This window comes from Misgurnus anguillicaudatus, chromosome 14, assembly GCF_027580225.2.
Source record: "Misgurnus anguillicaudatus chromosome 14, ASM2758022v2, whole genome shotgun sequence".
NCBI classification, from domain to species: domain Eukaryota; kingdom Metazoa; phylum Chordata; class Actinopteri; order Cypriniformes; family Cobitidae; genus Misgurnus; species Misgurnus anguillicaudatus.
Window position 1 is genome coordinate 4,949,956 of NC_073350.2, and position 26,779 is coordinate 4,976,734.

A 26,779-nucleotide genomic window follows, 5' to 3' on the forward strand; every position below is an offset into this window, starting at 1 on the left:
AGATGAAAAACCTGAAAGTTTTATTTTGGACTTCTTTATGCGTAAACTGCATATGGAGCGGCGATATTGATTGCATAACAGATATTTCTATACTAAAACAATCACTATAATGTGCATCTTGTTTTAAAATGTAGTCAAGTGCTATTCCATCACTGAAATCATGCATCAGGGGCCTACAGGTTTTCTGTAGAGGAATGGGTTTTTTTTCAGTTGATGCAAAAAAAATGTTAAAAAAATTTGAAAATCTTAAATGTTTACATTATAAAGATAAAGATGAATTATAAAATTCATTTAAAATAAGACCAAATAAATGTCTGTTACTCTACTGTAAAAAAAATCCTACAATGCAGAACAGGACTCGGGATCAAACCCTTTTCTCTTCTTTTACTGAAAACTTCGTTTTACTTTTCTTCTTTTACTTCTCTTCTTTTACTTCTCTTTTACACTCTTTCTTTTGGTCTTGAGACCACAGACACATTTATGTTGTAGTGATACTGTCTGAAGAATTTGAACTTCCAGTGTGCCAGCTACAGGAACCACTGCTGTGTTTAATACAAACATTCTCATTAATCATGTCATTTTTGTCCTTTGACCATAAGTCTCTCCTGTCTGTCAGTATACACTCAGCGTTAGAGCTGGACTGACAGGAATTCCGAAAACATGTGGAAATCTGTAAAGATATCAGGATAAAGATTAGTCTTATATATGGTTATAAATCACGTTATAGACGAGGACCATAACATAATAGTTTGTGTAAGTTTACTGAGACAAATTTTTGATACTGGTCAATATGTAAATTTAGGTTTAAAATTATTTATAGTTATTGTTTCGGAGGGGAAAATATGACACAGGCCATTACCGTGCAGTCACAGCCCATCTTATATCGGTGTTTGATGTTCTTTTTCAGCGTTTGGGAGAGTTTGTCCCAGCGTTGAATGAAACTGCACAGTGAAATGTAGAACCCACCAGGATTAATTACCCCTAAGAGACAATAAATAAACATTACTGTACAAACAGAAACACAGGTACAGGTACATATACAAAAAAGTCTCAGAAGCGGTACACTGTCAGAAAGAATGGTTAAGAAATGGTCCCTAGCTGTCACTGGGGTGGTACCCTTTGCACTGTAAAAAGTAAAAGCTGGATCTTCTTTAAAAAATGACACTTCAATTGGTAACTTTAAATATTAAATTTTTCACTTTTTACAGTGGCACCTAAAGAGGTTATATTCTACCCGGTCTGACAAAATTATGTACCTAGTCACATAATTTTTTTATTATTTTTTCGTGATACTGTCACGGATTTCCGCGTTTTTCCGTGATCGTATCACAAATTTCTGTTTATGTGTCACTGTCATGTATTGTGTTGACAAATGTAACCTTATTGTTAAGTGTTGCTGCGGGTTTGTTTGTTTTTTGGACTGGGGAATGAATTTTTGGTTCGAAGAGTTACATCGCTTTTCTGTAACTTTTTCAAATTACACATTGTATGAATTGTATGATCAGTATTAACACAGAATGCAGCACTCAATATACATGTGGGGACTGTGACCAGATTAAACTCAAAACTCTTGGACTTAGAAAAAAGTAGGAATGTTTTTACCTGAAAGCAGATACTGGCCACGGTTCAATGTGATACCACACACTGATGATTCGGAATTGGTGTAGACATACTGGATTTCCTTAGTAACATCAAAACCCTTGAACACCTGAATAAGTGAAATATTATCTTTTTTTTTTGCTGTATCATTTCTTTTCTTTTTCTGATTATTCTGAACACCATATTTATTTATTTATTTATTTATTTTTAATTTCTGTGAACATAAATATTTTTTTGTAATAAACATTCAAATATTTTATTCATAGTTTTTTTTCTGTTAAATGTATATTACCTCACTGCCTCTGCAGGTGCTCTTTTATCTTTAAACCTACATGTGTCAAAGCATGTATCTTTAACATTTACATACATTAATGACAGATACCAACATGTTTTCTAAAAGTGCTTTCCAATGCATTTAATCTATACATTTGATCAGTTCTGCATCCTCCAGGGGTGAAACTTGTGGCAAGGAACCATGACTGGCACCTTGCATTAGCAAGTAAGCTGAAGAACTCAAAAAAAGCACCAAAAGCACTATTCAATCAATTAAACAATGATGTGGCCACAAGTAGAGTATGCACCAAGAAAATCATCTTATCAGAGATGAGACAAATGGGAATTTTAAGACTTGCTTACTCATTAGCTTACCTTGATAACTTTGATGGGATATTGAATTGTTTCCAGGCCATACATCTTGTAATCATAATTCATTTTTTCTCCAGTTATCACAGCTCGCATCACTACAGGAGGAAAGTCAGTTGCTATTACTGGTGCATTGAATGAAAGCATCAATACTCAGCATTTTCTTCCAAGAAATCATTTAATTTCATGCAGGAGAATAATTTGTTTTTATTTTAAATGGCGTTACAAAAAGACGAAAGTCATCATGTTTTATCTGATGTTCCAAAGGATAACATGCAGACGTTTGACCCCCAAAGCCTGGTTTGTTTGACTAGTGTGATCGCTCTGTACCGCGCCCGGGTGCGGATTGGTTAATTGCGCCATGGCCCGAGTTGCAGAAGTGGGCTGGAGCGCGGTTCACTTGGGCTCAGGCGCGGAAGGCTGTGGTGTGACCGCAATCGCGCCTGAACGCGATTCAAAAGGTGATGACGTCAGTTGCGCGACCACTCACCTTCATCTGCCTCCATAAAAACCTTTTGATGCGAGCAGCAGGGTTACGTGAATGTCCGAGCTGCACACGTGACAGATCAACCGAATAAAAAACACAGACTTATCATTACGGTGGGTGTTAAGAGAGTGCTTTACTTCCTGCTTTTTTCAAAACAATCGCATCTTAATGACGAAATCGCACCCGGACTCAGATCGATAAAAGTACAGTGTGAGTGCGTGCATCTGGGGGAGTAGGGAGGGGTAACAATCGCGCTGGGGCATGGTTTGGCTTGGATAATGTGAGTGCGCCCTTACAGTCCCGTTTTGTGTTCCTGCTTGTTTCCCTTTGTATCCCCTGCCATCTTCCCACAGACTCCATTTCCCATGATCCTTCACGGTCTCTCCTCTTCAATCAAACTCACCTGTCAGCCATCATCTTTATCAACTTCTTTATAAAAACCATGCTATCTTGGTTCATTCTTGTCTTTGTATTGTATGTTGGTGTATGTAGTTTGGTGTATATTCAGATAACATTTTTCATTAAAAGTTACTTGTTTGTTTATATCGTCGTACACAAGTAAGATTTAGCTTAAGCTAGAAAAAAAATATTTTTTGTGGTTTGAATTAAAAAATAATTTTAATTCAAATTTAAAATATTTTTTTGTGGTTTGAGCAAAAATATACACCTGTCAGTAATGTGTTTCCATTTAACAGTGCTTTAAATCATATGGTTGCTGTGTGAAACACTGTAGATGTTCTTCTTAAGCAGTAAGGATCCTTGGTGTCCCCCAAGGATCAGTTCTGGGTCCTTGATTATTTAACTTGTATATGTTTCTATTGGCTGGCATTATTGGCATTATAAAATATAATTATTACTTTGGTTTTAACAGTGTTATTTAACATGTTTTCCATCTAAATTAATTTGGCATTGAACTGCATGAAGAACAGACTCATATTAATTGAAAATACAAACTTTATGGACACTATCAAATGTTAATAAATAGTTTGTTGGATGTCAGATTGATGTCATACTGTAACTGATGTCATAGATGATGGATTTGTTTAATTTACTATCTTCAAAGCATCTGTTTGTAATTCCAACCCATTTTTTCTTGTTCAGTTCTTCACTGTTCCGGAGCTAATGCTGGAATGTTACAGTAAACATGCTTTTGGCACTGAAGCAGGTTTTCATTTAGATTGAATACAGCACTCACTAAATGGGAAACATCTTTCAGGACACCGAGTTCCAACAACAGTCATTTACATGACCAAAGCTGTAAAATATCGACATTATGTCTCAATTATTTTTTATATAATAGTAAATCATAGGTTAATCATGATTACTGAAAAGAGTAAGGAATTACTGCCTAAAATTGAATTTTTCCTTTATAATATTCAGAGCCCATAAAAAGGGAATTAAATGTTTGTAAAATAAACAATTTAAAGAGCACAGCTAAGTAAAAACTTTCTTAGCTTAATCTACAAATACTGTAGAATGTACAAAGATGTAAATGATTTATAACTGTACTATCCATACACTTCAAGCAAAATATCTGATAGCACATTGCTTTGCAAATGTTTTAGAAATACAAAATGAAAAAATATAAGCTCATGAGTTAGGAGCGTTTGACATACCTATTTGAGAACTGCAGAATAGTCTTTGAGGGTGACGTGGGATACAGCTGCAGCTTTCTGCCGTCCATTTACTCAGTCCTATAAACAGAAAGATCAGCACAACACCAGATAATGTGACACCCATGATCTGCAGCAGCTAATTGATACTAATCTTTTAACACACTTAGGTCTGATTTAGGCTGTGATAAAAATGTCCTCTTCTCTCTTGAACTAGTTCACATGTGAGTCTGAGGGAGGGACTCAACTCTCTAAACAATTAAACAAACCCCAACCCTCCCACATTCCTGGATCCAAGAATCATGATTCTTGTCCAAACATGAAACAACAAGACTGGATCTACTCTGTGTTTATTTAATACAATTTAAAAGTGCTACAACAATTCAAAGCATGGACAATTTTCATGAACATGAACAAAAAACAGCACATATAATAAAACAATAACGAATAAAGACAATGGCAAACACTGGGGTTTATATACTTTCTAGGGTAACAAGACACACCTGTAAACAATAAGGTTGGGGAAACATACCGGTAGGCTGTGTCTGAAAACTAAGGCAGATGATTTGTTGTATCGCTCCCTCATGTGGCAATGACTTTGGCGGCATAAAGGCAGCCCCGGGAAACGCATTCGAACAGATTTCATAGGCAGCGTAATGGAATTCTGTTTGAAATATAAACATAGAGCGCCTTTGTGATAACTAATCCCATATTTGAAAACTACAATGCTTAGTTCTTGCTAGCAATGCAACCAAAAGTGAAAATATAACCTCATTAACACAAAATTTGTGATTCAGTCGCTTTCTCAGCCGCCATTTTATTGCATACTTCAATATATCATGGAGCCACGCAAGCTGAGGAGCCGTCAAATACCAAAAATCGATAAAATCTTTGAACAGGGCAGCTCTTTGAGTGATTTAGAAATCAGGAGATATATTTCCTTTCCATTTAATTGTACTTGTTAAACAACACATGAGTATTTTTTAAATGAATAAGGTGAACCAGAATGATCTCACGAGAATTCGTACATACATATTTGGCTAACGTTTGCAAAAACGTACGATTATCATAAAAAGCAATAACGAAACCCCACCCCTAACCCCAACATCACAGGGGTCAATGCAAATTGTACATAAATGTACGAATGTGGTCGTATGCATTAAACGCATTAGCCACCTCGTAAAATACGAACAAATTGCTGTGAGATACTGTTGGGTGAACACAAGTGAATACAAAGTGACAAATATGGTCTCTCTCGAAAAGATTAACAATCCTCAGAGCTTTCCTATTCGATATTGCAGGATATCAAATAAAAGTAACATTTTACACACATTGAAGCAAGGCTTGCTCTATTTTTTGTCAGTTAAGAAAACATATGTAAAATGAACTGTTAAGTAACAGCCTTTCATTCTCAAAGTTTATTGTTCAATATATTCTGCCTTCCAGATTACAATGCCGACATTTCCTGTTGTTGTGAAGATCGGACACGCCCACTCTGGAATGGGAAAGGTAAATCACATGATTAGATGCTTTGAAATACTTTTCTCTGTCAATGAATTACAAATCTATTACAATGGTTTTCAATCTCTTAATTTGGTAATACAGTTGATGCTGTGTGAAGTGTTTTATGGGTTAATGATACTGTATGTACAGTATAAAACACTTCTGAGCAATTTCTGAACATTTTCAAAATTGATATTTGGTTTGAGTTTAAGGCGGGACTTCCTGTTTCTTTAAAACGTTTAAAAAGGTGTTTGAAAAGTTTAAAATCATTTTTATAGTTGTGTTTGGTTAATTTTTTGCGTAAGAGGGGTTGGAGATTGGTCAGACAAAGCTTCCATAACTTATCTGTTAATACCTCCTGCAGTACTTTTAGCCCATCAGTAAATCACGTTTATGAAGAAATTATGCTTTGGTTTTTCTCTTGCCAGGTAAAAATTGACAATCAAAGTGACTTCCAAGACATTGCAAGTGTTGTGGCCATTACTCAGACATACACAACCACAGAGCCATTTATTGATGCTAAATATGACATCAGGGTTCAGAAGATTGGATCTGATTACAAAGCTTATATGTAAGTACAATTACATTTGATCACCAGATATACATTGCTGTATTAGTGTCTATTTTTATTCAAATCAATAGATTTGCGTCAGTGAACTGATTGTTTGAATTACTATGTAATGTTATTTTTTATTAATGGGTGGATTTGTTTTCAACATTGGGATATAGACACAATACAGCAATTCTGTCCAATGCCATTATTCTTTGCAATTCAGGATCAGGTTGTGTTTTGTAAAATGAAACTTCAGAAGCATTGTAATTAGGTTTGGCTAAATCGTTACACGGACCGACTGTGATATATTGTGTCTGACATAAGAAATGATTTTGTTTCCCAGGCGAACATCCATCTCTGGCAACTGGAAGTCAAACACAGGCTCTGCTATGCTGGAGCAGGTGGCCATGACTGACAAGTGAGTTAGACCGTCCATCAGTCCATATATAAACAATATAAGTCTTCAAAAATTTTGTAAAATATATCAGTTAGGTTTGAGCTTGTGTACAACAAAACATTCAGATAAGGACCCTTTAAATGTTGTCTAAAATGTACACTCTACCCACAGAACAAAGGATAGAAATATATTGAATAGATACAAATATTTAAACACGTATCTTGTGAACAAGAGTGTAACCAAGTACAGTGTGTCAAAATGTGCTGTAGTACAATGATAAGAATCTTAACTAGCAATAACAAGTAGCAAATCACAAACTACAATAGGTAAAAAAGTCACACTACACTTTTAGTTCCATTGACTTTCACATGCGAATGCTTTCATGTGCTCACACGAAACCTTCATGTGCAGAATTATTTTTTAAGTTAAGTGTCGCATGCTCAAGTGAAAGTTTTCCGTGCGCACATTAATCTTTTACGTGCGCATGTGAAATTATCGCGTGCACACATGAAAGCGAAATACGCAATAGTGAAACTTTCATGTGCTCACGCGAAACCTTCATGTGCAGAATTTTTTTTTTAAAGTTAATTGTCGCGTGCTCACGTGAAAGTTTTGCGTGCACACGTGAAACTATCGCGTTTGCACGTGAATCTATCACGTGCAAACGTAAAATTGAAATACGCAATAGTTTTACTGAAGAGCAAATATGGACGAAGCACTTCCCGTCCATATTTTCAGTAACATCCAAAAAATATTTAAGAATAGTCTAGTGTAACCGCCCCTTTACTTCCCACTCCTTTAGCTCTCGCTATATAGAGCTATATCACACGACAAAATGCTTCCCTGCCAATGACAATTCAATTGCAATCCATATTTCCGCTATTATCCACCAGGTGGGTTATAAGGTACTCACCTTATAAATCCCGAAGGTATCCCCTTAGGGCAAACAGTAAGAACTCCATGTATGTTTTAAGGATCGCTCAGGATCTTATCTCTATCAAAAGTCCTTCATAAAAATATCTGGCAATTTTTTTTTAAAACACTGGCGGGGAAAGAAAGATTTCACACGACTCAGAAAACAATATTGCTTTTAAACAACATTTCAACGGTGCAAGTTTGAAAACGAAAACTAGAAAACAACTAAGGAGTGTCTTTAAAAACTACTTTCCCCCGCTACGGACTTGAAGCTCAAAATGACAGGTAACCCAGATGTTCAGACGTTTGTTTTCAATATCAGAACTCAACAGATGTAATAGCCATATAATATTCAAATGTACAATCGAGTAATAAAGATAGCGCCTACTCAAAATTTCCTTAGATAAAATCGGACAGGTGTTTTTTATATTCTACTTTACCAGTTTTTAAACAAGAGAGAATGTTTCTGCGTGATGCTTATGGTGTTGTCTCGTGTTTTAATACTCACATTACTGGAAAATAAGTCATCAAGTGTCCCGATGTATACTGGGTTAATTCTAAGATGCGTTTTTGCTCCCTTTCAAGGAGATGGGGATGTGTGTAAACAGAGGCCAATCAGATCTACGAACCAGAAAGAACTGTTTTATAATTTGTTATAGATGTAATATATTATAAATGTAAATACATTCAAAGTAATTAATTTGTGGTTATTTAATGATTCATATTATTTTATGAGTTCAGTTGGTAAAGTATGGTCTTATCAACCCAGGTCATTAGTTTAACACAAAGTGAACATGCCTTTTTAGTAAATGTTGTCAGGAGCCGAATTCCAGGCTTTCTTGACATTAATTGTGTCTCATTATCTGTCTAGCTTGTAAGTCTACTGTATAATCACTCAGTCAGCTCTTTAGTTTGTTACAGACCAGAATGTATCAGGCAAAGTAGTCCAGTCAAACACAGTGGTGGGCCTTCTCTGCTGGCCTAAACACTATCAAAATCACTGACAAATGTTTTAATATATTTTTCATGAATGTGTATTCAATTATTCCCAATAGTCTATTCACTTCATTTCATACATTTTCTCATAGTTGCTCTTGGTTGCTTCCAGTAGTGTATATTTACGTTGGAGATTTTATCCAATCATATTTCAGCCATGATGCCTTGCCAACCATATGAGTTACAAATATATAGGTTACATATATATTCAACCCATATACAGTATATGGGTTAAATCTGATCTGACGTAAAAGCTAATGCTGTGTGTTTTTCTGTCCTGCAGATACAAGCTGTGGGTGGATGCTTGTGCAGATGTTTTTGGAGGTCTGGACATCTGTGCCGTTAAAGCCATACATGGAAAAGATGGAACGGATTACATCACTGAGGTGAGAGCAATGTGACGCAACTGTGTGCTTACCATAGTCTATCAAAATATCTGCTTTTGTGTTTAACAGAATAAAGAAACTCATACAGGTTTAGAACAACATGATTTTGGGTGAAATATGCTTTTAACTATCCATTATAAACTTCAGCTAAATGTGTTCATTTCAGTGGTGCATTATATGAAGTTTTGTCATAATTTTTTGAAGGTTTTGAAGCAGTTATTATTCACACAAACAGTAATTTCAAGTAATGCTGGAGGTCACCACTCTTTGTAATAAGTTGTAACGGTGTGGACAAAGGCAGGCAGATGCGGCAGATCAAAATGACCTTAATCAACATAAAACAAGGTGATGCAAAAATAGAAGCATACAAAATAAACCAAAAACAAAATAATCCAAACCAGAGAATCCACATACAACAACTGACAAAAAACAATGGAAACATTAGGCTATATACACAGAGTAATCTGGATAACAAGACACACCTGCGCAACTATCAACACACGGACCAATAAACAAAAGAACAAAAAACTACAAACATGGACAACAGAATACAAGACTTCAAAAAGAGGTACATACTGGGGAACACAGGACAGATATGTGACAGAGCCCCCTCCCTAGGAGCGGTTTCCAGACACTTCTAGAGAATGGACGCTTCCGAAGGCTGCAGCCTCCAAAGGTCCATTTCTAGGCTGTATTTTTATCAAGAAAATTATAAAGTTGACTATTATTCTTAGTTAATCGTACATTGTTGTAATATGCTTATGACTTGCGATTGTTATGTTTAGTTAACTTAAATAAACCAGGCTTGATGACGTATGCAGCCCGCATATGTGACCTCCACAGACTGCAGCCTTCGGATTGAGAAACAGACAAAAAATACAAGAGTCCAGGTAAGTGCTGGAGTGGAGGTGAAACAAATTGTGCCTTTTCGATTCATATTTGTGCATCCTCTTTTCCTTTCCTTGCTTCCTTTTCTTGCGTCTTAGCTCCACCCTTCTAGGATGCAAACGAGGAAATCAACACATGAATATTAAAAACACTGTCTGAAAAGAGTTTACATTAACAATAATTGAATGATTAATACCAACATTTATGTGAGTTTAAAGGCGTGACAATGTGAAGGGGAAAGTGATTTACACGCTGTCAGGGATTTCAGATGAGAACCCAAGAGCGGACGATGAAGGGTTAAATAAAAGACTTTAATAACAAACACAAGACAAAACAATAGCCCACGTGGGGGCAAAACACATCAATAGGATATAAAAACGAACAGAGACTTAACACTAAACTTTACAAACAGCTTGACAGATAAACTGGACCAGACTTCTTGACGAGAACACAACTGGCAAACACACGACGGTACAAAATGATCCTGAACAGAACAAAGGAAACAATGACATTGAATAGGGAAGCCAAACAAGATAATGAGGAGAGAACAGGTGATGGGAATGAACTAATGATTAACAATAAGCAGGAAAACGAGGGGGCGGGAACAAGAGACAAGACACCGAAGGCACATGACCCGATACACAAGGCCATGACCCGATACACAAGGCCATGAGCCTTCACATAGAACGTGGGACTGCCAGAACCCTGCCATCATGACAAGACATAAATATAACACAAGACTTCTTGGCAGGATCCTGACAGTACCACCCCCCCCCTTAAGGGATGCCACCTGGTGTCCCCAAGGGAACACATAGGACAAAGAAAACATGACAGATACAACAAAATATAAATACATCAAAATATAAGATAACAAGGTGCTTGACAAAGCAAGGGTAAACTAAATCAGACACAGATGAGTCCATGGGGTATGCACAAGGCAATAAAGTCCATGGAGGTGCAGGAAGTGGGCGCAGCGCAAACTGCGCTGGTTTCGACTGCGCGGGACGGGTCGACTGTGCGGGCTCCGGCAACCTCCTTGCCTTCATCAACAGGACCTCCGTCGCCCTGGCCTCCCGGCTCGTGAGGGTGTAAGAAACCACCAACCTCTGACTCGGGTCAGAGCCTGCTGACACCAACATCGTCGCTGGGTTCAGTTCTATCAGAATCATTCTGTCAGGGATTTCAGATGAGAACTCAAGCGCGGACGATGAAGGGTTAAATTAAAGACTTTAATAACAAACACAAGACAAAACAATAGCCCACGTGGGGGCAAAACACATCAACAGGATATATAAACTAACAGAGACTTAGCACTAAACTTTACAAACAGCTTGACAGATAAACTGGACCAGACTTCTTGCAGCACGCCGTCGCGTGTAGGACAACTCGCACACCGCATGTGCATGTTAAATAGCGTGAGCTTAGTCAGAGTCTATTTCAAGATCCAAAATATGCTTTAGCAGCCCATGCTAATCGTTAACGATTTGAGACAAATATGATGTTATTTAAAATTAAACCACTGCTTTGTTGCCTACATGCTGCTGTCACCTCCATGCTGCGTTTTGTTTTGATGACGCATGCAGTGATGAAACACTGGTGGCTGGTGTTGCCAGATTGGCAGTTTTTGTCCGCTACACATTAAGGCCTGTTTACAGTGTGTTTTAGCCGGGTTTTTGCGTGGAAGACTCTATAGAAATCTGGCACCCTATTGAACGACGTTAAACTGTGAGAGCGTGCCGTTCACAAACACCAGAATGAACGAGTTCACAGTAACGTTCATCAGGCAGTAATACAGTGTGTTCAGCTTACGTTCCCCCAAAATATGAACGAGTTCATTAAACAAAAGGCACAACACTGTTTACACGTGGGTCAGGTTTAGTTGATAAAACACTTCTGCATAGTATACACTAATGTATCCTCACTCATGACTCCTCAGGAAGCCTCCTAACTCCTTGTTCCTCACCTCCTCACTGTGCAATTAAATAATTGAGATGTCCTTTAAGATGGCAAAGCACAAGTGGTTTCTGGGTCGTAGGTTCTAGGACGTAGGAGCGAGGAAACAAGGAACCATATTGAGAAGCACCCAGAGAGTTCAGAGAGGTTGGGTATGGCCATCTTGGCAAGGGAAGCGAATTTATGGAGCTCGGGGATGGCCATCTTGTCAAGGGTAGAGAGTCTTAAGAGTTCTGGTGTGACCATCTTATCTGACCTACAAGACACAGAGAAGCGACCATCATGGCTGTGACAGAAAACTCATAGAACATAGGCACAGCCAGGCAGCTTGGTCAGTACAGAAAGCTTGGGGAATTCAGTTTCAAACCTTTCAGCTGTAACAGGAAACAGAGGAGACAAACCCTTTGGCCATGACAGGAAACATAGGTTCATCTTATTTGAAAACTGAGGAACAGAATGTAGCCCACACACACCACAGTGCTGTTGCCACCACAGGAAGTACAATGGATATGGGACATACCTCAGATGCCACAGGGATATAGCTAAAAACCAAAAAATACAAAAATGGTGTGCACATCACATATACCCAAATTGGGTCCAGGTGCAGGACAACTGAATATAAATGAATAATGAAATGTGAAGTCCGCACTACTATGTGAAGTTACTGCTCCAAAAAGTTTTTCATTGTAAAAGCAACGTTTTGACACTCAGGTCTTCATCAGGCACAATATCAATGTGAAGTGAAATCACCTTTAAATAAAACACAGGTGATCACCTTAATTAGACATACACGCAAGAAGATATGACAAATACAAACAAAATACATGTCATGTGACAAGTACAAATCACAAACATGATAAATTACTAGAAAAAATCCTCATTTAACCCAAAAGGTGACAGAGTATTTAAAGAATAGATCCAAAAACATTCTCTCTGTAATAATTTCTTCTCATAATCTCCTCCTCTTGAGGGTTTTGTTACCTTTTCTATACCAATATACTGTAAAGCACTGACATAATGGCGCGTTTGTCTGAAATGAAACGCTATGGGACTGCGCATATCTGCAGTCCTAACGTAACTGCAATGTTCGCAAATACAATTGCGTAATTGTCTGGATGTTTTAGCATGCAAGACCACAAGGGCAACGAATTAAATAAATAACATAAGTTGAGGCACAAGTAATAATGCCCCATATCGGAATATCATGACCAGTACATGGATGACTAAACGATTTGCATTTTTGTGTAAAAGCACACTGGGCACAGTTACAGGTTACACAATTCTAGGTGTGGTACTGTAACTGTGCCCAGTGCCTCAACTCATGTTATTTATTTAATTCGTTGCCCTTGTGGTCTTGCATACGTGGGTAAAACATCCTGTCCACAAAAAAAATCCTGTCCACACATGCTCGGTATAAAAGAAATCTCCGTCTTCATTGAAAAGCAAAAACACACTATCAAGCGCTGTAAAGAGCATGCCACACCAGCAGGCGGCAATATACCCAAAGTCGTAAAGCCACCTTGGCCAATCCGAAGCCCAACAAAAGTGACGTTGCAAGAATATTTTAAAATGTTCGATTTCAGTGCCCTGCATTTTTGTGCGGACAAACCGTGTAATAAAAAGTCACGGTTATAAAAATACCCGTGTCCGTGTGTTCTATGTGCCATTGTTCTATTCATTTGTTGGTTCTCTTCTATGTTGTGTTTATGGTGTCTATGATTTATCCTGTCTGTGAGTTTTGTATTAAAAGTTTATTTTAAAGAGAGCTTCCATCGTCAGTCACCACACACACGAACTGTTAAAATTATGTTTAATCAACTTAAATCTGTAAAGAGGAAGTTAAATTAATAATTATGTGTTGAAAGATGAATCATTTTGGTAGACATGGATTTGTAGACAAATTTTGAAATTAAACCCTTTTATGTGATTTCACTACAAAGACTTGTTAGTGTTTAATGTTCATGTATCTTTGATATTTGGTAGAGTTTCTATTTCTTCTTTGAGTTTTTGGTATTAACAATTTTTCAAAGGAGTGTTGCTTGTGTTTGTAGGTGACGCAATGATATGTAGCCTAATTATGATGTGTGTTAATTCCCTCAGTAAGCAACCGTACTAAGACCAGTTTAGTTTCCTTTTACCTTTTCATCATGTTGCGGTAATACGGTAATAATGGTGTAATTCGATTTTAAAAAGCTGAAGAAAAACAGTAAACTCTAAGTTAACAGCTTGTGATTTGTTCATATAACTATAACAGGGTGGACATATTTTATAGGTTTGCTTGTATAGTGTCTGCTTGCAGTTCATTTATAAAATGTGCTGGATTTGACCAATATGCATTTCTAACAGCCTATGGTCTCCTTAATACAAAACATATGAAGTTAAATGGAAAATTGGCAGTCTCAAATGCACTTTATAGTGATATTGACCTGTTTAATGCTTTATCAGTATTTCAATACTGTTGTCTGAATGAAATCTTACTGGTAAAAAGACATAACGTCATTGTATGTGTGAATCACACATTTTGTTTTCACTGGTAAAGTCATTCCGGTAAATTTACTGCAAGTAGAAAACCCTGTAGCCCAAGACAGCTTGCCCACTGAAGCTAAGCAGGGTTGTGCCTGGTCAGTATTTGGATGGGAGACCTCTTAGGAAAATCAGGTTGTTATTGGTAGAGGTGTTAGTGAGACCAGCAGGGGGTGCTCACCCTGTGGTCTGTGTTGGTCCTAACACCCCAGTATAGTAAAGGGGGCACTATACTGTCAAAAAGCACCGTCCTTTGGATGAGACCTTAAACCGAGGTCCTGACTCTCTGTGCTCATTAAATATCCCAGGATGACTTGCCCATTGGCCTACTAATCATCTCCTCATAAACTGATTGGCTATATCACTCTCACACTCTAGTCTAGTCTGTTGTCAAACAATGAAGTGTGAAAAAGTGACTAAACGTGACCCATTAAAATTGCGTGTTAACATTCTTAACGTACGAGGAATCTTAGTTCTGTTGAACTACTTAAGTCCGTCTGGTTAACAAACTGTACCTATCTTCATGTTTATACGTCCAAACAGTCAAATTTCAAAACAAACGAGAAGCAAACAAGTTGCTGTTCATTGGAAGCACTATTTCATGTGTACGCAGCCAATACTATCCCATGGTAATAATAATTCATTACATGCATTAATAAAGCGCTTCTCATATGAAAGGGAGATTCTTCTCAACCACCACCGCCACCGATGTGCAGCATCCACCTGGATGATGTGACGGTCGCCATATTGCGGCAGTACGCCCACCACACACCAGCTTATTAGTAGAAAGGATACAGAGTGATATAGCCAATTAGTGTGTGAGGGGATGGTTAGTAGGCCAGGATGCCAGGGCACACCCCTACTCCTTTTCGAAAGACATCCTGGGATATTTAATGAACACAGGGAGTCAGGACCTCAGTTTAAAGTCCCTTCCAAAGGATGGTGCTTTTTGACAGCATAGTGTCCCATCACTATACTGGGGTGTAAGGAACCACATAGACAATAGGGCGAGCACCCCCTGCTGGTCTCACTAACATCTCTACCAGCAGCAACCTGGTTTTCCCAAGAGGTCTCCCATCCAAGTACTGACCAGACTCAATACTTAGCTTCAGTGGGCAACTAGTCATGGGCTACAGGGTGATATGGCTATTTTACGAGGTGGCTAATTTTAATTAATACTTGACCACATTCATACTTTTTTATACGATTTGCCTTGACCCCTGTGACGTTGGGTTAGAGGTGGGGTTTCATTAATGTTTTTTTATTTATTATAATCATACGTTTTTGCATGATTGACTTCATGCAGCTGTATGAATTCATACAAATTAGCCACCTCGTAAAATATGTACAAATTCTTGCAAGATAAGGCTGACCCAGCTCATTCTCCCGTCAGTTTCTAAAGGGGATTGCACACCGGACGCGCAGCTCAGTATACGCACACTGGCGCGGACAGGTGGCTATTTAATGTGCACTTCCGGTTTACGATACCTCAGAGTTGTCCTAGACGCGATGCGGCGCGGTGCTGAGCTGTGCGACCCCCTTTACAGTCTCAGCTCACTGTACAGAAAAGAAGCAGAGGAAGATGCACACATGCACCGGGAAAGCAAGAAAAAAACATTCAAAGACGAGATACTATTCAATCCAAAGGTTCAAACAAAGCATCTCAAATATATTCTCTGAACTCACATAAAAAGGATACTGAAGTTCTCATAAAGAGTCCTCATTTTTCCCAGGTGTTTTAGTAAATTGATGTTCATGAAAGATGATTTTGAAGGGTTATGATGGCCTCAAGGAGCTACAATGTGGCTCTTAATGTGGTTAAAAATGTTAGTTTCAAGTTTAGTTTCCACCATGTAAGGATGTTGCAGTTATTGCTCCTCCCCAAGGACATCTCACAATGACAGAACGGTTAAATCATACAAGTGCTTACTGTTTATGAGAAAACCTGACACTGGCACTGTTCTTTTTGCATTCAAGACATATTTGTAAATCTGACAAAATTAGCTCATTTGTCAGATGATGTAGTGCTGTGCTTAAAAGTGTTGTTTTCCCCGCTATGCCACTTCATTATAAAGATGACATGGCTTTGTTGCTATGGAAACTGTATTAGCATACAGTGATTAGCATAAAATCATCCCATTTTGTCTATGCCACTTTTCTCTTTATGGCTATCTATCCTCACTCTACAAGTGAAAAAATAACTAAATTTGGTTTGTTGGGAGACTAGGAAGTCAAAAATAAGGCCAAAGGGTCATACTGTTTGTGACTGATTTAACAATGTATAATTCAGAGCTTGTTGGATGTCATTCAACCAGCTGCTATCTCCCAAAGACAGTAAGAGATTTAATGCAGAGAGACAAAACAAAGTTGCATAATTCGCCAACACACAGCCTCTGGTTTCTAAATCCAGCAAGACATCTATTTGCATAGCATTTTAGTGCATCAAAGGCCAACACATGGGAGAACTACCGAGTAAAAAGCGTGTGTTTGTTTTGCCTGTGGCCATGTATCGTGTTGTTCAGGAAATTAAGTAGTAAGCCAATGGTTCCCGCCTCTGCATATATCCTTTATGGCATCAGGAAACAAATAAAAAACATCCAGGATGACAGAAGAAACACAACATAATGTTATTTAATAATTAATGGTTCTGTCTGGGTCTGTTGAAAGCATTTTCCTAATATCCCTTTAATTGAGCTTTTTTAACATCAATATTTGTAAGTAAAATAACGATATGATGTCTTTGGCTGTAGGTGGTGGGATCTTCAATGCCACTCATTGGAGATCATCAGGTTGAGGATCGTCAGCTGATAGCTGCAATCGTCCTTGCCAAGATGAACCAAGAAGGAAGTCGTCCATCAGCTCCTCAAAGACCTCCAACCACAGCTCAACCTGCTCAGGTATGGTCATAAACTTGAATTTTATTTGACCATACATGTTATTATGTTTTGACTAAACAACACAATATAAACACTGATATCTAATACGAGCACTGTTAGGGCCAGATTTACTATCAGCCTGCGCCAGTGCAAACCATCATTTTGACTTTAATAAACGACTGTCGGGGTTTACTAAAGCCGCGCAATGGATAATTAACACTTTAGAGGTGTGGCCTAGGTATTTTTGCGACTGATCTTATTGCATATGCATTTGTCAGTGTTCTCTTTTCAGGTCGAGAGTTTTTTAATTATTCACACATCGCGAATTACTAATGTTTGTGGTTTGTGAAATTACTGGAATTTGTGCCGATATGTAACACACACAAAAATTGCGCCTTAAATGGCTGCAGTTCTTGCTGCCAGGAGAAAGCCTCTCAAAGATCGCATGGTAGAAGCGAGAAGATTTTTTTCAATTTTAACTATCCAAAAATATGGTTTGCCAAGCCATGTTATTTGTAATTTGCTGGAGGAAATAAAAGATGACTTGAAGCCCTCAACCCGGAGTCGTCACGTAATACCATGTGTTTGCAACCCTTCATTTTTTGTCCTCCAGCTTTTTTCAGTCGATCGTGGCTTTAATTAGCTGAGATTTCACAGTCCACATTTTCACCTGCATTGTCCGTGGTAATAATTTGCGCTGCTCTTAGATTGCGTTGGTCTTTATGGAAATGAGCTTCTGGCATGTGTTATTTCATTTGTGCCTTTGTAGTAAATAACCCGCAGATATTTCCACTTCCATCTGTGCTTTTTTGGAATTGCGATCTAATGTTAATTTGCCCCGTTTAGTACATCTGGCCTTTAATTTGTTAAACATCTTCAGAGATATTTACCTTTACTTGGGAACATTTTATATTTTATAAACAAAATTGAGAGTTTCTTGACTCAACACGAGTCAACCACATCATAAAGACAGATTATTAGTAGAAATAATAATATATAGCATTTTATATAGACTTACTTGAATTAATTGAGAATACAGCATGTTTTTAAAGCATTTTCCGTCCCTTTCGATTGCCCTGATCATGAGCTGTTTTTAAACAAAAGCCGACGTCCGATAGTGGCTTTAATATGCCGATAGCAATTACAGGCCGAGATATCGGTGCATGCATATGTTGAAGAGAATCAAAATGTGTTGACCATTGTTTGCATATCATATTTTCAGAGCACTGCCTTAAAGGAAAGCCAAGCTGATCCGAACAAGATCCCCGGGCAGCGGCCTCCTCCACAAGGTTGTTTACAGTACATTCTTGACTGTAATGGAGTTGCAGTTGGACCCAAACAAGTCCAGGCAAAATGATTTCAACCGCCTCAAATCCAGATAAAGCCACAATAAAGAGAAAGTTCAGTCCACTGGTGCTGGTTGGGGTTAAGATAGTTAAAGATGCCATAGTTTGGAGCTTGTGCTCTTCAGAATATGCCTCGACTGTGTAGTTTGCCCCTACAGTATGTGGTGTTTATCTGTACTGTTTATATATTTTGTTTCATTTTGATGGCTGCCTTCGTTTTCTTGTTAGTCGTGTGGTATTCAGGGCTTGGCTGTTAGCTAAAGAACATTTCTGATTGTGCCTACGCAAACTTCAGTGCTATAGTGTCCTGTGTGGTCAATATGAAAAATGTACTGTTTGTACGACTTACCGTATTTCAGTTGGAGTAGTTTATTATTGTTTATCAGACTTATATTGTCTTGTTTGCAGATGTGTGTGTGTTATGTGTGTGATGTTGTTTGTATTTAAATGTGGTGTTTGTGGTTTTGCATGAGTGAAAAGTAAATCCATGTGTTTACATTTTGGGTACACACGGTGTGTATCCAGTAAGCTGTTTTTTACTGTAATAAGTTGTTGTTTTAGCATGATTTTTAAGGGCAGGTTAAATGTAAGGGTGCTGGGAATAGACTATTTGTTGTTCGCCAGAGTTACAAGACTTTTTTCTTTTTAACCTGACCTGTAAACAGATAAACAATGGGCATCTGACTGATGGGGCTCACCAGAGGATTGCCATAAAACTGAATGGCCAGTACATTCCAAACTTATGCCAATGAATGTAACTTTTCAGAATAGCCAGCTATAGACTTTAGCCATGACCACATCCTTTTTTGAACTTTCAGCTTATACTGTAGATCCTTATAATAAGCAATGTAAAACCTGTTGTGGAAGAATTATTTAAATGGAAGAATCTTGTCAAATTAAATCTTATTAAATATATTTTATAATTTTAAGGTCAAGAGAAAAACATCTTGCATGATACAGAAATTGACATTTTGGAGGAAACATGTTTAAATGTCGTAGTCAAAACAAGTGGCTAATGCCTTCTTCATATTCTGACTTTGGGGTGAAATGTGACTAGGGCATGTTTTTGTGAGATTTAATAACCAAATATACTGCAACTTCATACACTCTCAAAACAAAGGCACAAAATCTGTCACTGGGGCAGTACCCTTAAAAAAGTACACATTTGTACCGTGCACATTAGTACCTCAAAGGTACAGGTAAGCCATGATTGTACCAAATGTATACAAATCTGTTGGAAAAACCTTAAACCTTTTCAAAGGGTACTGCCCCAGTGTTGGCTTTTGTTCATTGAATGTACAGTGAGCTAAAATGGAAATATGACAATAATCACTGCTATGACTGTTTACAAAATGATTTTTTTCTTTCACGGTGCATTTATGTGCTTTTTTACAAGAAATGCCATCTTTTAGCCATACAGTGGACATGCTGTTTTTAAGCAAATATTAGAATAGAAAAATTTGAATATAGATATTTTCAAAAACTACGTAAGCTGATATAGCGAAATACAAATATGGCCTTGGCAATACATAATGCAATATTTAATTGACCAACTGTTGAAGAAATAGTTTACCCAAAAAATGAAAATTCTCTCTTTATCCTTACGTCATCTCAGATGTAAATGAATTTCTTTATTCAACAACAAACTACATTATATATATATATATATATATATATATATATATATATATATATATATATATATATATATATATATATATATAATTAATAAATGTAGTTTGTTGTTATATATATATTCATCATTCTGTGCCCATGTATACTGTACACTCCAAAGAAATTGTGCTAAATAGCACTAAAAGTGGTTAACTGACTCGTAATCATAGGGGAACCATTTTAGTGCTAAACATCACCTTTGTTTTTTTTTTGTGTGTGTAGGACCAACAAAATATATAGAACTTATTTACTCTTTAGCAGTATGCTGATGATGATAGTGTCCCAACAATCTGTGGTGTTTATGTGAATTAATAACTAATAAATAGAAACCAAAACAAGCAGATATGTGACCCTGGACCACAAAGCAAACAACAAAAGTGTGCTTTAAAAAAATCTTGTTTAGAAATCATGAAATGGTGCGCTGTAATTTGTGGAGCAGATTTATTGCGTTCTGTAGAAAAGGAGGAGTGGCGTTTATCGCGTTTTGGGAAAAAAGGGAGAAAAGATGACGGAATAACCCGGCGAATGTATTTTGCGTAAAATTAAGAATTTACTTTTAAATACTGAACTGATATAATACTGACTTTGGCATTAACTCATTTTTTTTAATGCCGTTTATTGCGTTTTGGAATATATTTTTATGTTACTTTAACTTAAGATTAAAATTAAGTAAAACAATTTCAACTTGTTTTTAGAAGTTATTTTTTACAGTAAAATAAGTTTTTTTTTACAGTGTAATGACTTTTGACCCTTAAAATATACCCGAATGATACTGACCCACACAATGTATTTTTGGCAATTGCTAAAAATATACCCATGCTACTTTTGACTATGGTTTTGTGGTCCAGGGTCAATTAGCACTTAAATATGGCCGCATTGCTATAACTTTCAATCTAACTTCAAATGACTAATCATGAGATAATGAAGTTGCGTATTAGCCAATAAAATTATAATTGTTTGTATAAAATAAGTTTTCTTCTTGTTCGGCTGAAGAAAGTCACATGCATCTGACATGACACGGGTTGCAAGAATTTTCATTTTTTTATTTTTTTATGGTTCTTTTACTAAATTAGGTTCTTCGGTTATAAATACACTGTGTAGTGTTCTGCGCCTGAACAGACTGAACATGCATAAGAGAGATATATTATCAGTGTAGTGTCTGTACTGTATATTGATGTTTTTAACAATTTTATTGACCTAACTTGCATAATAATAATACATAAGAGGTATCAATGTTCACAGTGTAAAATATGTCCGTATATTGCATGAGAATTGTTACCTTAAGATCACTTGCATGCATTACCAAAGAATGGAAAATATAAATATTTGTCTTACAACAATCATAAAGAGTATAAAGTATTAAATGACTGTGATGAAAGATAATATGAAGAACACAATATCCCAGCTCTTTAGCAGTATGCTGATGATGATAGTGTCCCAACAATCTGTGGTGTTTATGTGAATTAATAACTATTAACTTACTGTGTGTATCACAACATTGCCTTTAATGTGATCAAACTTTAGTGAAAAATCTAATACGTAGTTTATGCTTTGCTAATGTCACTGCCTCTTTAAATCCAGTACTTATTAATTACACATGTGATTGTCTGATCTAGTCTTTCCCCCCTCATGTCCAAAGTAATAAAGCTCCCATTTTCCAGACCTATTGCATATGTTCTGTGTTGCTGAATGGTATTTTGATATCCTCATCACTGAGTACCCTTTATGAAAGATATGCATACAGTATGTGTCGTTGTAAACTTTCTAAAGGGTCAAAATCTACAGTGTTTTATATAGATATTAGGAAACATAATCAAACCTTTTAACAATTAAAAGATGCTAGTTTGGTACTAGGTCGTTTTCTTTCATATACAAAAAGAAAAGAAAATTCTCCTACTTCTCCCCTGTTTCTTGCATGTTTCCCTGATGTTTCTTTGTGTTTGGTATGTATAAAGAACACAAATTTTGTGTATTGTTTCTATTGTTCTTTATATTGCTTTGTATAAGGTTAACAACAAAATGTGTCTGGAAAAATGCAAGGGAAAACACCAAAACCAAGACCGAGTTGGAAACGTAAAGATGCAGCATGCAACACCCCTGTCTTTATTCTTTGTATGCATGATCTGTTGTTGTGAAACTATTAATCTTCACATTCACACCTGTGATCTTGCTGCAGGCTTAATGTCCCTTCTGTTTGACTCGGCTTGTTCAGAGTAAACAAATTTGCTTTGCTTTGTGAAAATCACAATCTTGTGAAGTTTACTCTGATTTGTGTGGTTACTTTGGCCAGATTTGGGGGTTCCTTAATTTCTTACTATAAATCATCCAAGTTTCTGGTGCTGGATTTAAAACCTTTTTCTACTGTAGCTTTCAGCATTTCAAGAATGTTATAATATGATGAATCTCTTCTGTGCTAAACCTAGGGGGGGCAGTGAAACCCCAAGAACCACAATCTAAGAGTCAAGAACCTCCACCTGAGCCAGTCCCTACCCAGGAACCTGTTCCCAAAGCAGGCCCTTCCCCAACTCTTCCACCCACCACGCAGCAGCCCAAACCCCAGGCTCAAGCAGAACCTGAACCCACTCCAGGGAAGCCAACGGATCTGCCACCAAAACCCCAACCTCCCAAACCACTTCCCCCAAAACCTCCAATCCGAAGAAACTCCAAGCCTCAATTGCAACCGAAGCCTCAAACCCCACCACCCACCAAGGCCCATCCAAAACCCCAACTTGATGACACAGATCCTGGTCAGATCCAGGAAGATTCAGTCCCTGCACAAGAGCAAACCCCAGCCAAGCCTCCTGTCAAGCCCCCATCACCAGCTAAACCTCAGCTCCAGCCTAAACCTGTGCTCAAAGAGCAACCCAAACCTGAAACCCGAGCTCAGATTGCTGCACCATCTGAAGGACCCTCAGTCACTACTAGAGCAGTTCCATCCCCTGTTCCTACCCCTGCCCCAGTGAAACCCACCCCAGCCCAGCCTCCTGTGGAGGACCAGCCTGCACCCCAGCAGAAATCAACTCATCCTCTCCTAAAGTAAGATTCTTTTCTTTCAAATCTACATCAAAGCGCATCCACTACAGCAGGAAACAATTCAGCATTCATTATACTAGACTTGCTCAACTATGCTTTTCTGGACACACGTAATTCAGGTCCCTGCTAACAAACTAATGAACTGAAGTTGTGTTTAGTTAGGGAGATATACCAAACATGTAGGGGCGGTTTCCCGGAAACTTGCACTGACATATCTTAAAATACATCCAAGTAATGTTTTTAGTAAGGCATGTTTGTTTAAACTAGTTATACAGCACGGAAAATAAGTATTGACACATCAGCATTTTTATCAGTAAGGGGATTTCTAAGTGGGCTATTGAAACAAAATTTCCACCAGATGTAGCCATTAAGCCAAATATTGAGTTCAAACAAAGAAATCAAAATATTTAAGTATACAAGTTGAGTCATAATAAATAAAGTGAAATGACACAGGTAATAAGTATTGAACACACTTTAATTAATACTTTGTAGAAAAGCCTTTGTTGGTGATTACAGCTTCTAGACGTCTCTTGTATGGAGAGACCAGTCGTCTGCATTGCTCAGGAGTGATTCTGGCCCATTCTTTCTTACAAATGGTCTTTAAATCTTGGAGGTTCCTTGGGCCTCTTTTATGAACTTTGATCTTCAGTTCTCTCCATAGATTTTTTTATTGGATTTAGGTCAGGTGATTGACTGGGCCATTCAAGCAACTTGATTTTCTTTCTTTGAAACCACTTCATTGTTTCCTTTGCCTTGTGTTTTGGATCATTGTCTTGCTGAAATGTCCCTCTTTTCATTTTTAGCTTTCTGGTAGATGGCAGCAGATTTTTATCCAGAATGTCCTGGTACATTTCTCCATTGATCCTGCCTTCAATAATATGAAGTCTGCCAGTACCCCTTGCTGGAAAACAAACCCAAACCATGATGCTTCCACCCCCAAACTTAACTGTTGGTATGGTGTTCTTGGGGTGGTGGGCCGTGCCATTCCTTCTCCAAACATGGTGTGTAGAATGACTGCCAAAAAGTTTAATTTTGCTTTCATCTGACCATACTATAGTTTCCCAATAATCCAAAAGCTCTTTCGCAAACTTTAACCGAGCCTCAATATGCTTTTTGTTCAGCAATGGAGTTTTGCATGGTGAGCGTGCATGGATGCCATGGCGGTTCAGTGCATTGCTTTTCTTTTCTTTTGAAACAACAGTACCTGCTGTGCTGATGCAAGGTCTTCCTGAAGTTCTGCCCAAATGGTTCTTGGCTCTTGAAGAACTCTCCTGATTATTCTTTGGCCTCCTCAGACAGGGATCTTACGTGGAGCACCTGATCGTGGCCGGTTTATGGTGAAGTGATGCTCTTTCCGTTTCCTGATAATGGCCCCCACAGGGCTCAGAGAAACATACAGCATTCTGGAAATGTACCTATAACCATTCCCATCAAAATGCTTTTCAACTATAAGATTATGAAGATCTTGAGAGAGTTCTTTGCTTTTACCCATCATGAAGTCTTTCCTGTGTGCCCCCTGGGTAATGAGAAGCCTTTATAGGCCATCAATTAGGACTAAAGCAGCTGATGTCAATTAGTACTGATAGGGAGCAGGGTTTCTGACAGATTGTTCTCTTCATGCATTCAATTCTTATTCCCTGTGTCATTTCACTTTATTTATTATGACTCAACTTGTATACTTAAATGTTCTGATTTCTTTGTATGAATTCAATATTTGGCTTAATGGCTACATCTGGTGGAAATTTTGTGTCAATAGCACACTTAGAAATCCCCTTACTGATAAAAATGCTGATGTGTCACTTATTTTCCCCGCTGTATTTTCCAATTAAACTGAGGCCTAGTCCTGGTTTAAGATAATCCCTGTCCGGGAAACCACTCTGTTGTGCGGGGGAAATTTGTGCTGTAGTATGTTGATAGGATGAACTAATCTTAAAGTTACATAGCATACATGGTGGAATGTGAATTGCTACCTTTCTGCAAAGAGAGTTTGTGTGCTTTAAAGGTCACCTAATATGAGAAATTCACTTTTTACAGGATGTTGTTTGAACTTAAATGTGTGCCTGCCTGTGTGTATACACAACCACCCTGTAATGATAAAAATCTGCCCAGTCATTTTTATTAAATTCCCGTAAAACCTCAACATTCCAATGAGACGATCTGTTGGCATTTTCTGAGCAAACTGATGTCACTTTGCACAGGCTCCACCCACAAATGTACAAAGACCACCAATTTACCTTTACAGCATGGTATAATAAATGATCTATACTGTGTTTGGATCTGAAACTTTACAGGAGCATTCTGGGGACACCCAAGAGTAAGATTGCATCTTGAAAAATTGCCATATTAGGTGACCTTTAAATACCCTAAACTCTAATGGAAGGTGAACCTCCAGAAGTGCAATTGAGCTCTTAAGCTGTAAACTATTATTCTTGTATTCCATAAAGAAATATGATTATTGACCAACTGGTTGTAATTTTTCTTGTGGTTTGCAGTAAATCCCAGTCCCTGACCAACGCCTTTAATGCTTTTGGCGAGACCTTCCGATCAAGCAACGAAGACGAAGCTAAGGCTGAGACCATCCGAAACTTGCGAAAGTCTTTTGCCAGCCTGTTCTCTGACTAATGAAAAACCCTACAGCCCAACAGGTGGCCAGTGAAGTGATCGATCGATATACATCCTGGTCTGAGGATAATTCCATGTAGCCGTATACATTTAACCCCCTTCTCCCCAACTCTGCTGTAATTATCCGACTTTTAATTAACAATTGGGGGCCGAGTGTCCAGTGATCGTCCATGCGAGATGGAGGTGTGTGCATTTATGAGCTGCATTGCCCTGAAACAGTGGGATCTACGTGCGGACGGGATTGTTCATAAGTGTTCGGTTACAGGAGGCTGGTATATGCTGAAGTTGTCTTATCCCTTCGATGTTGTAGTCGTATCGTGGTAGTGTGTTTTCATTACCCAGAGACAAATATTTGTGACTTGCTTAACTCATGTAGTGTGTATCCAGTTGGTGTGTTGTAATCATTAGTCAGTAAGACATTGCATTGAGATCTTTATAAATGCAATTTCCTATTCAAGTTTCCTACAATAATCAATGCTTGGACCGGTCAGGATTTACAGTGGAATGCCTGGTATTTTAGTGGCATAGCTTGTGTCCTACACTTATCAACATGTCAAGATATTCATGAGTGCCATGTTATAGTATCTCTACATATTGTATTGTACTGTATGTTTAACATCTCAGGAGTTTAATTTATGTTTATTTCCGGTGTCACGCTGTTCATGTTGTGTTTTCTTTGTGCGCAGTGATATTGCTTTGCATGACCCGGTGACAACTGTTTTCTCTGTACAAGTGTCAATAAACATGTGGTGTACCATTCCACTGATATACCA

The 26,779-nt window shown here is 37.8% G+C and overlaps 2 protein-coding genes across 2 annotated transcripts in view; one reads left to right on the forward strand and one right to left on the reverse strand.

Moving 5' to 3' along the window:
• syn2b (synapsin IIb) overlaps nucleotides 1-26,779 on the forward strand; it is a 142,450-nt gene extending 115,671 nt beyond the window's left edge. The window contains exons 6-13 of the mRNA XM_055183745.2: nucleotides 5,788-5,850; nucleotides 6,273-6,415; nucleotides 6,741-6,815; nucleotides 8,989-9,091; nucleotides 17,206-17,352; nucleotides 18,554-18,620; nucleotides 22,775-23,387; nucleotides 25,877-26,779. Coding sequence (XP_055039720.1) covers nucleotides 5,788-5,850; nucleotides 6,273-6,415; nucleotides 6,741-6,815; nucleotides 8,989-9,091; nucleotides 17,206-17,352; nucleotides 18,554-18,620; nucleotides 22,775-23,387; nucleotides 25,877-26,006 — 1,341 coding nt within the window. The 3' untranslated portion in view covers nucleotides 26,007-26,779. The remainder of the gene's footprint in view (nucleotides 1-5,787; nucleotides 5,851-6,272; nucleotides 6,416-6,740; nucleotides 6,816-8,988; nucleotides 9,092-17,205; nucleotides 17,353-18,553; nucleotides 18,621-22,774; nucleotides 23,388-25,876) is intronic.
• On the reverse strand, nucleotides 35-4,574 carry LOC129427345 (metalloproteinase inhibitor 3). Its single transcript, XM_055183763.2, has 5 exons — nucleotides 4,345-4,574; nucleotides 2,248-2,339; nucleotides 1,603-1,708; nucleotides 860-981; nucleotides 35-670 (listed from the first exon to the last, which is right to left on the reverse strand). The coding sequence occupies exons 1-5, from the start codon at nucleotides 4,466-4,468 to the stop codon at nucleotides 479-481; spliced, it is 636 nt and encodes a 211-aa protein (XP_055039738.2). The 5' UTR covers nucleotides 4,469-4,574; the 3' UTR covers nucleotides 35-478.

Coding starts and splice junctions, on each gene's coding strand:
- LOC129427345 (XM_055183763.2), bottom strand. CDS start 4,468: ATGGGTGTCACATTATCTGGTGTTGTGCTGATCTTTCTGTTTATAGGA. Junction 982..1,602: donor TGGCCAGTATCTGCTTTCAG/GTAAAAACATTC, acceptor ATTGTCTCTTAG/GGGTAATTAATCCTGGTGGG. Junction 671..859: donor AGATGGGCTGTGACTGCACG/GTAATGGCCTGT, acceptor ATATCTTTACAG/ATTTCCACATGTTTTCGGAA.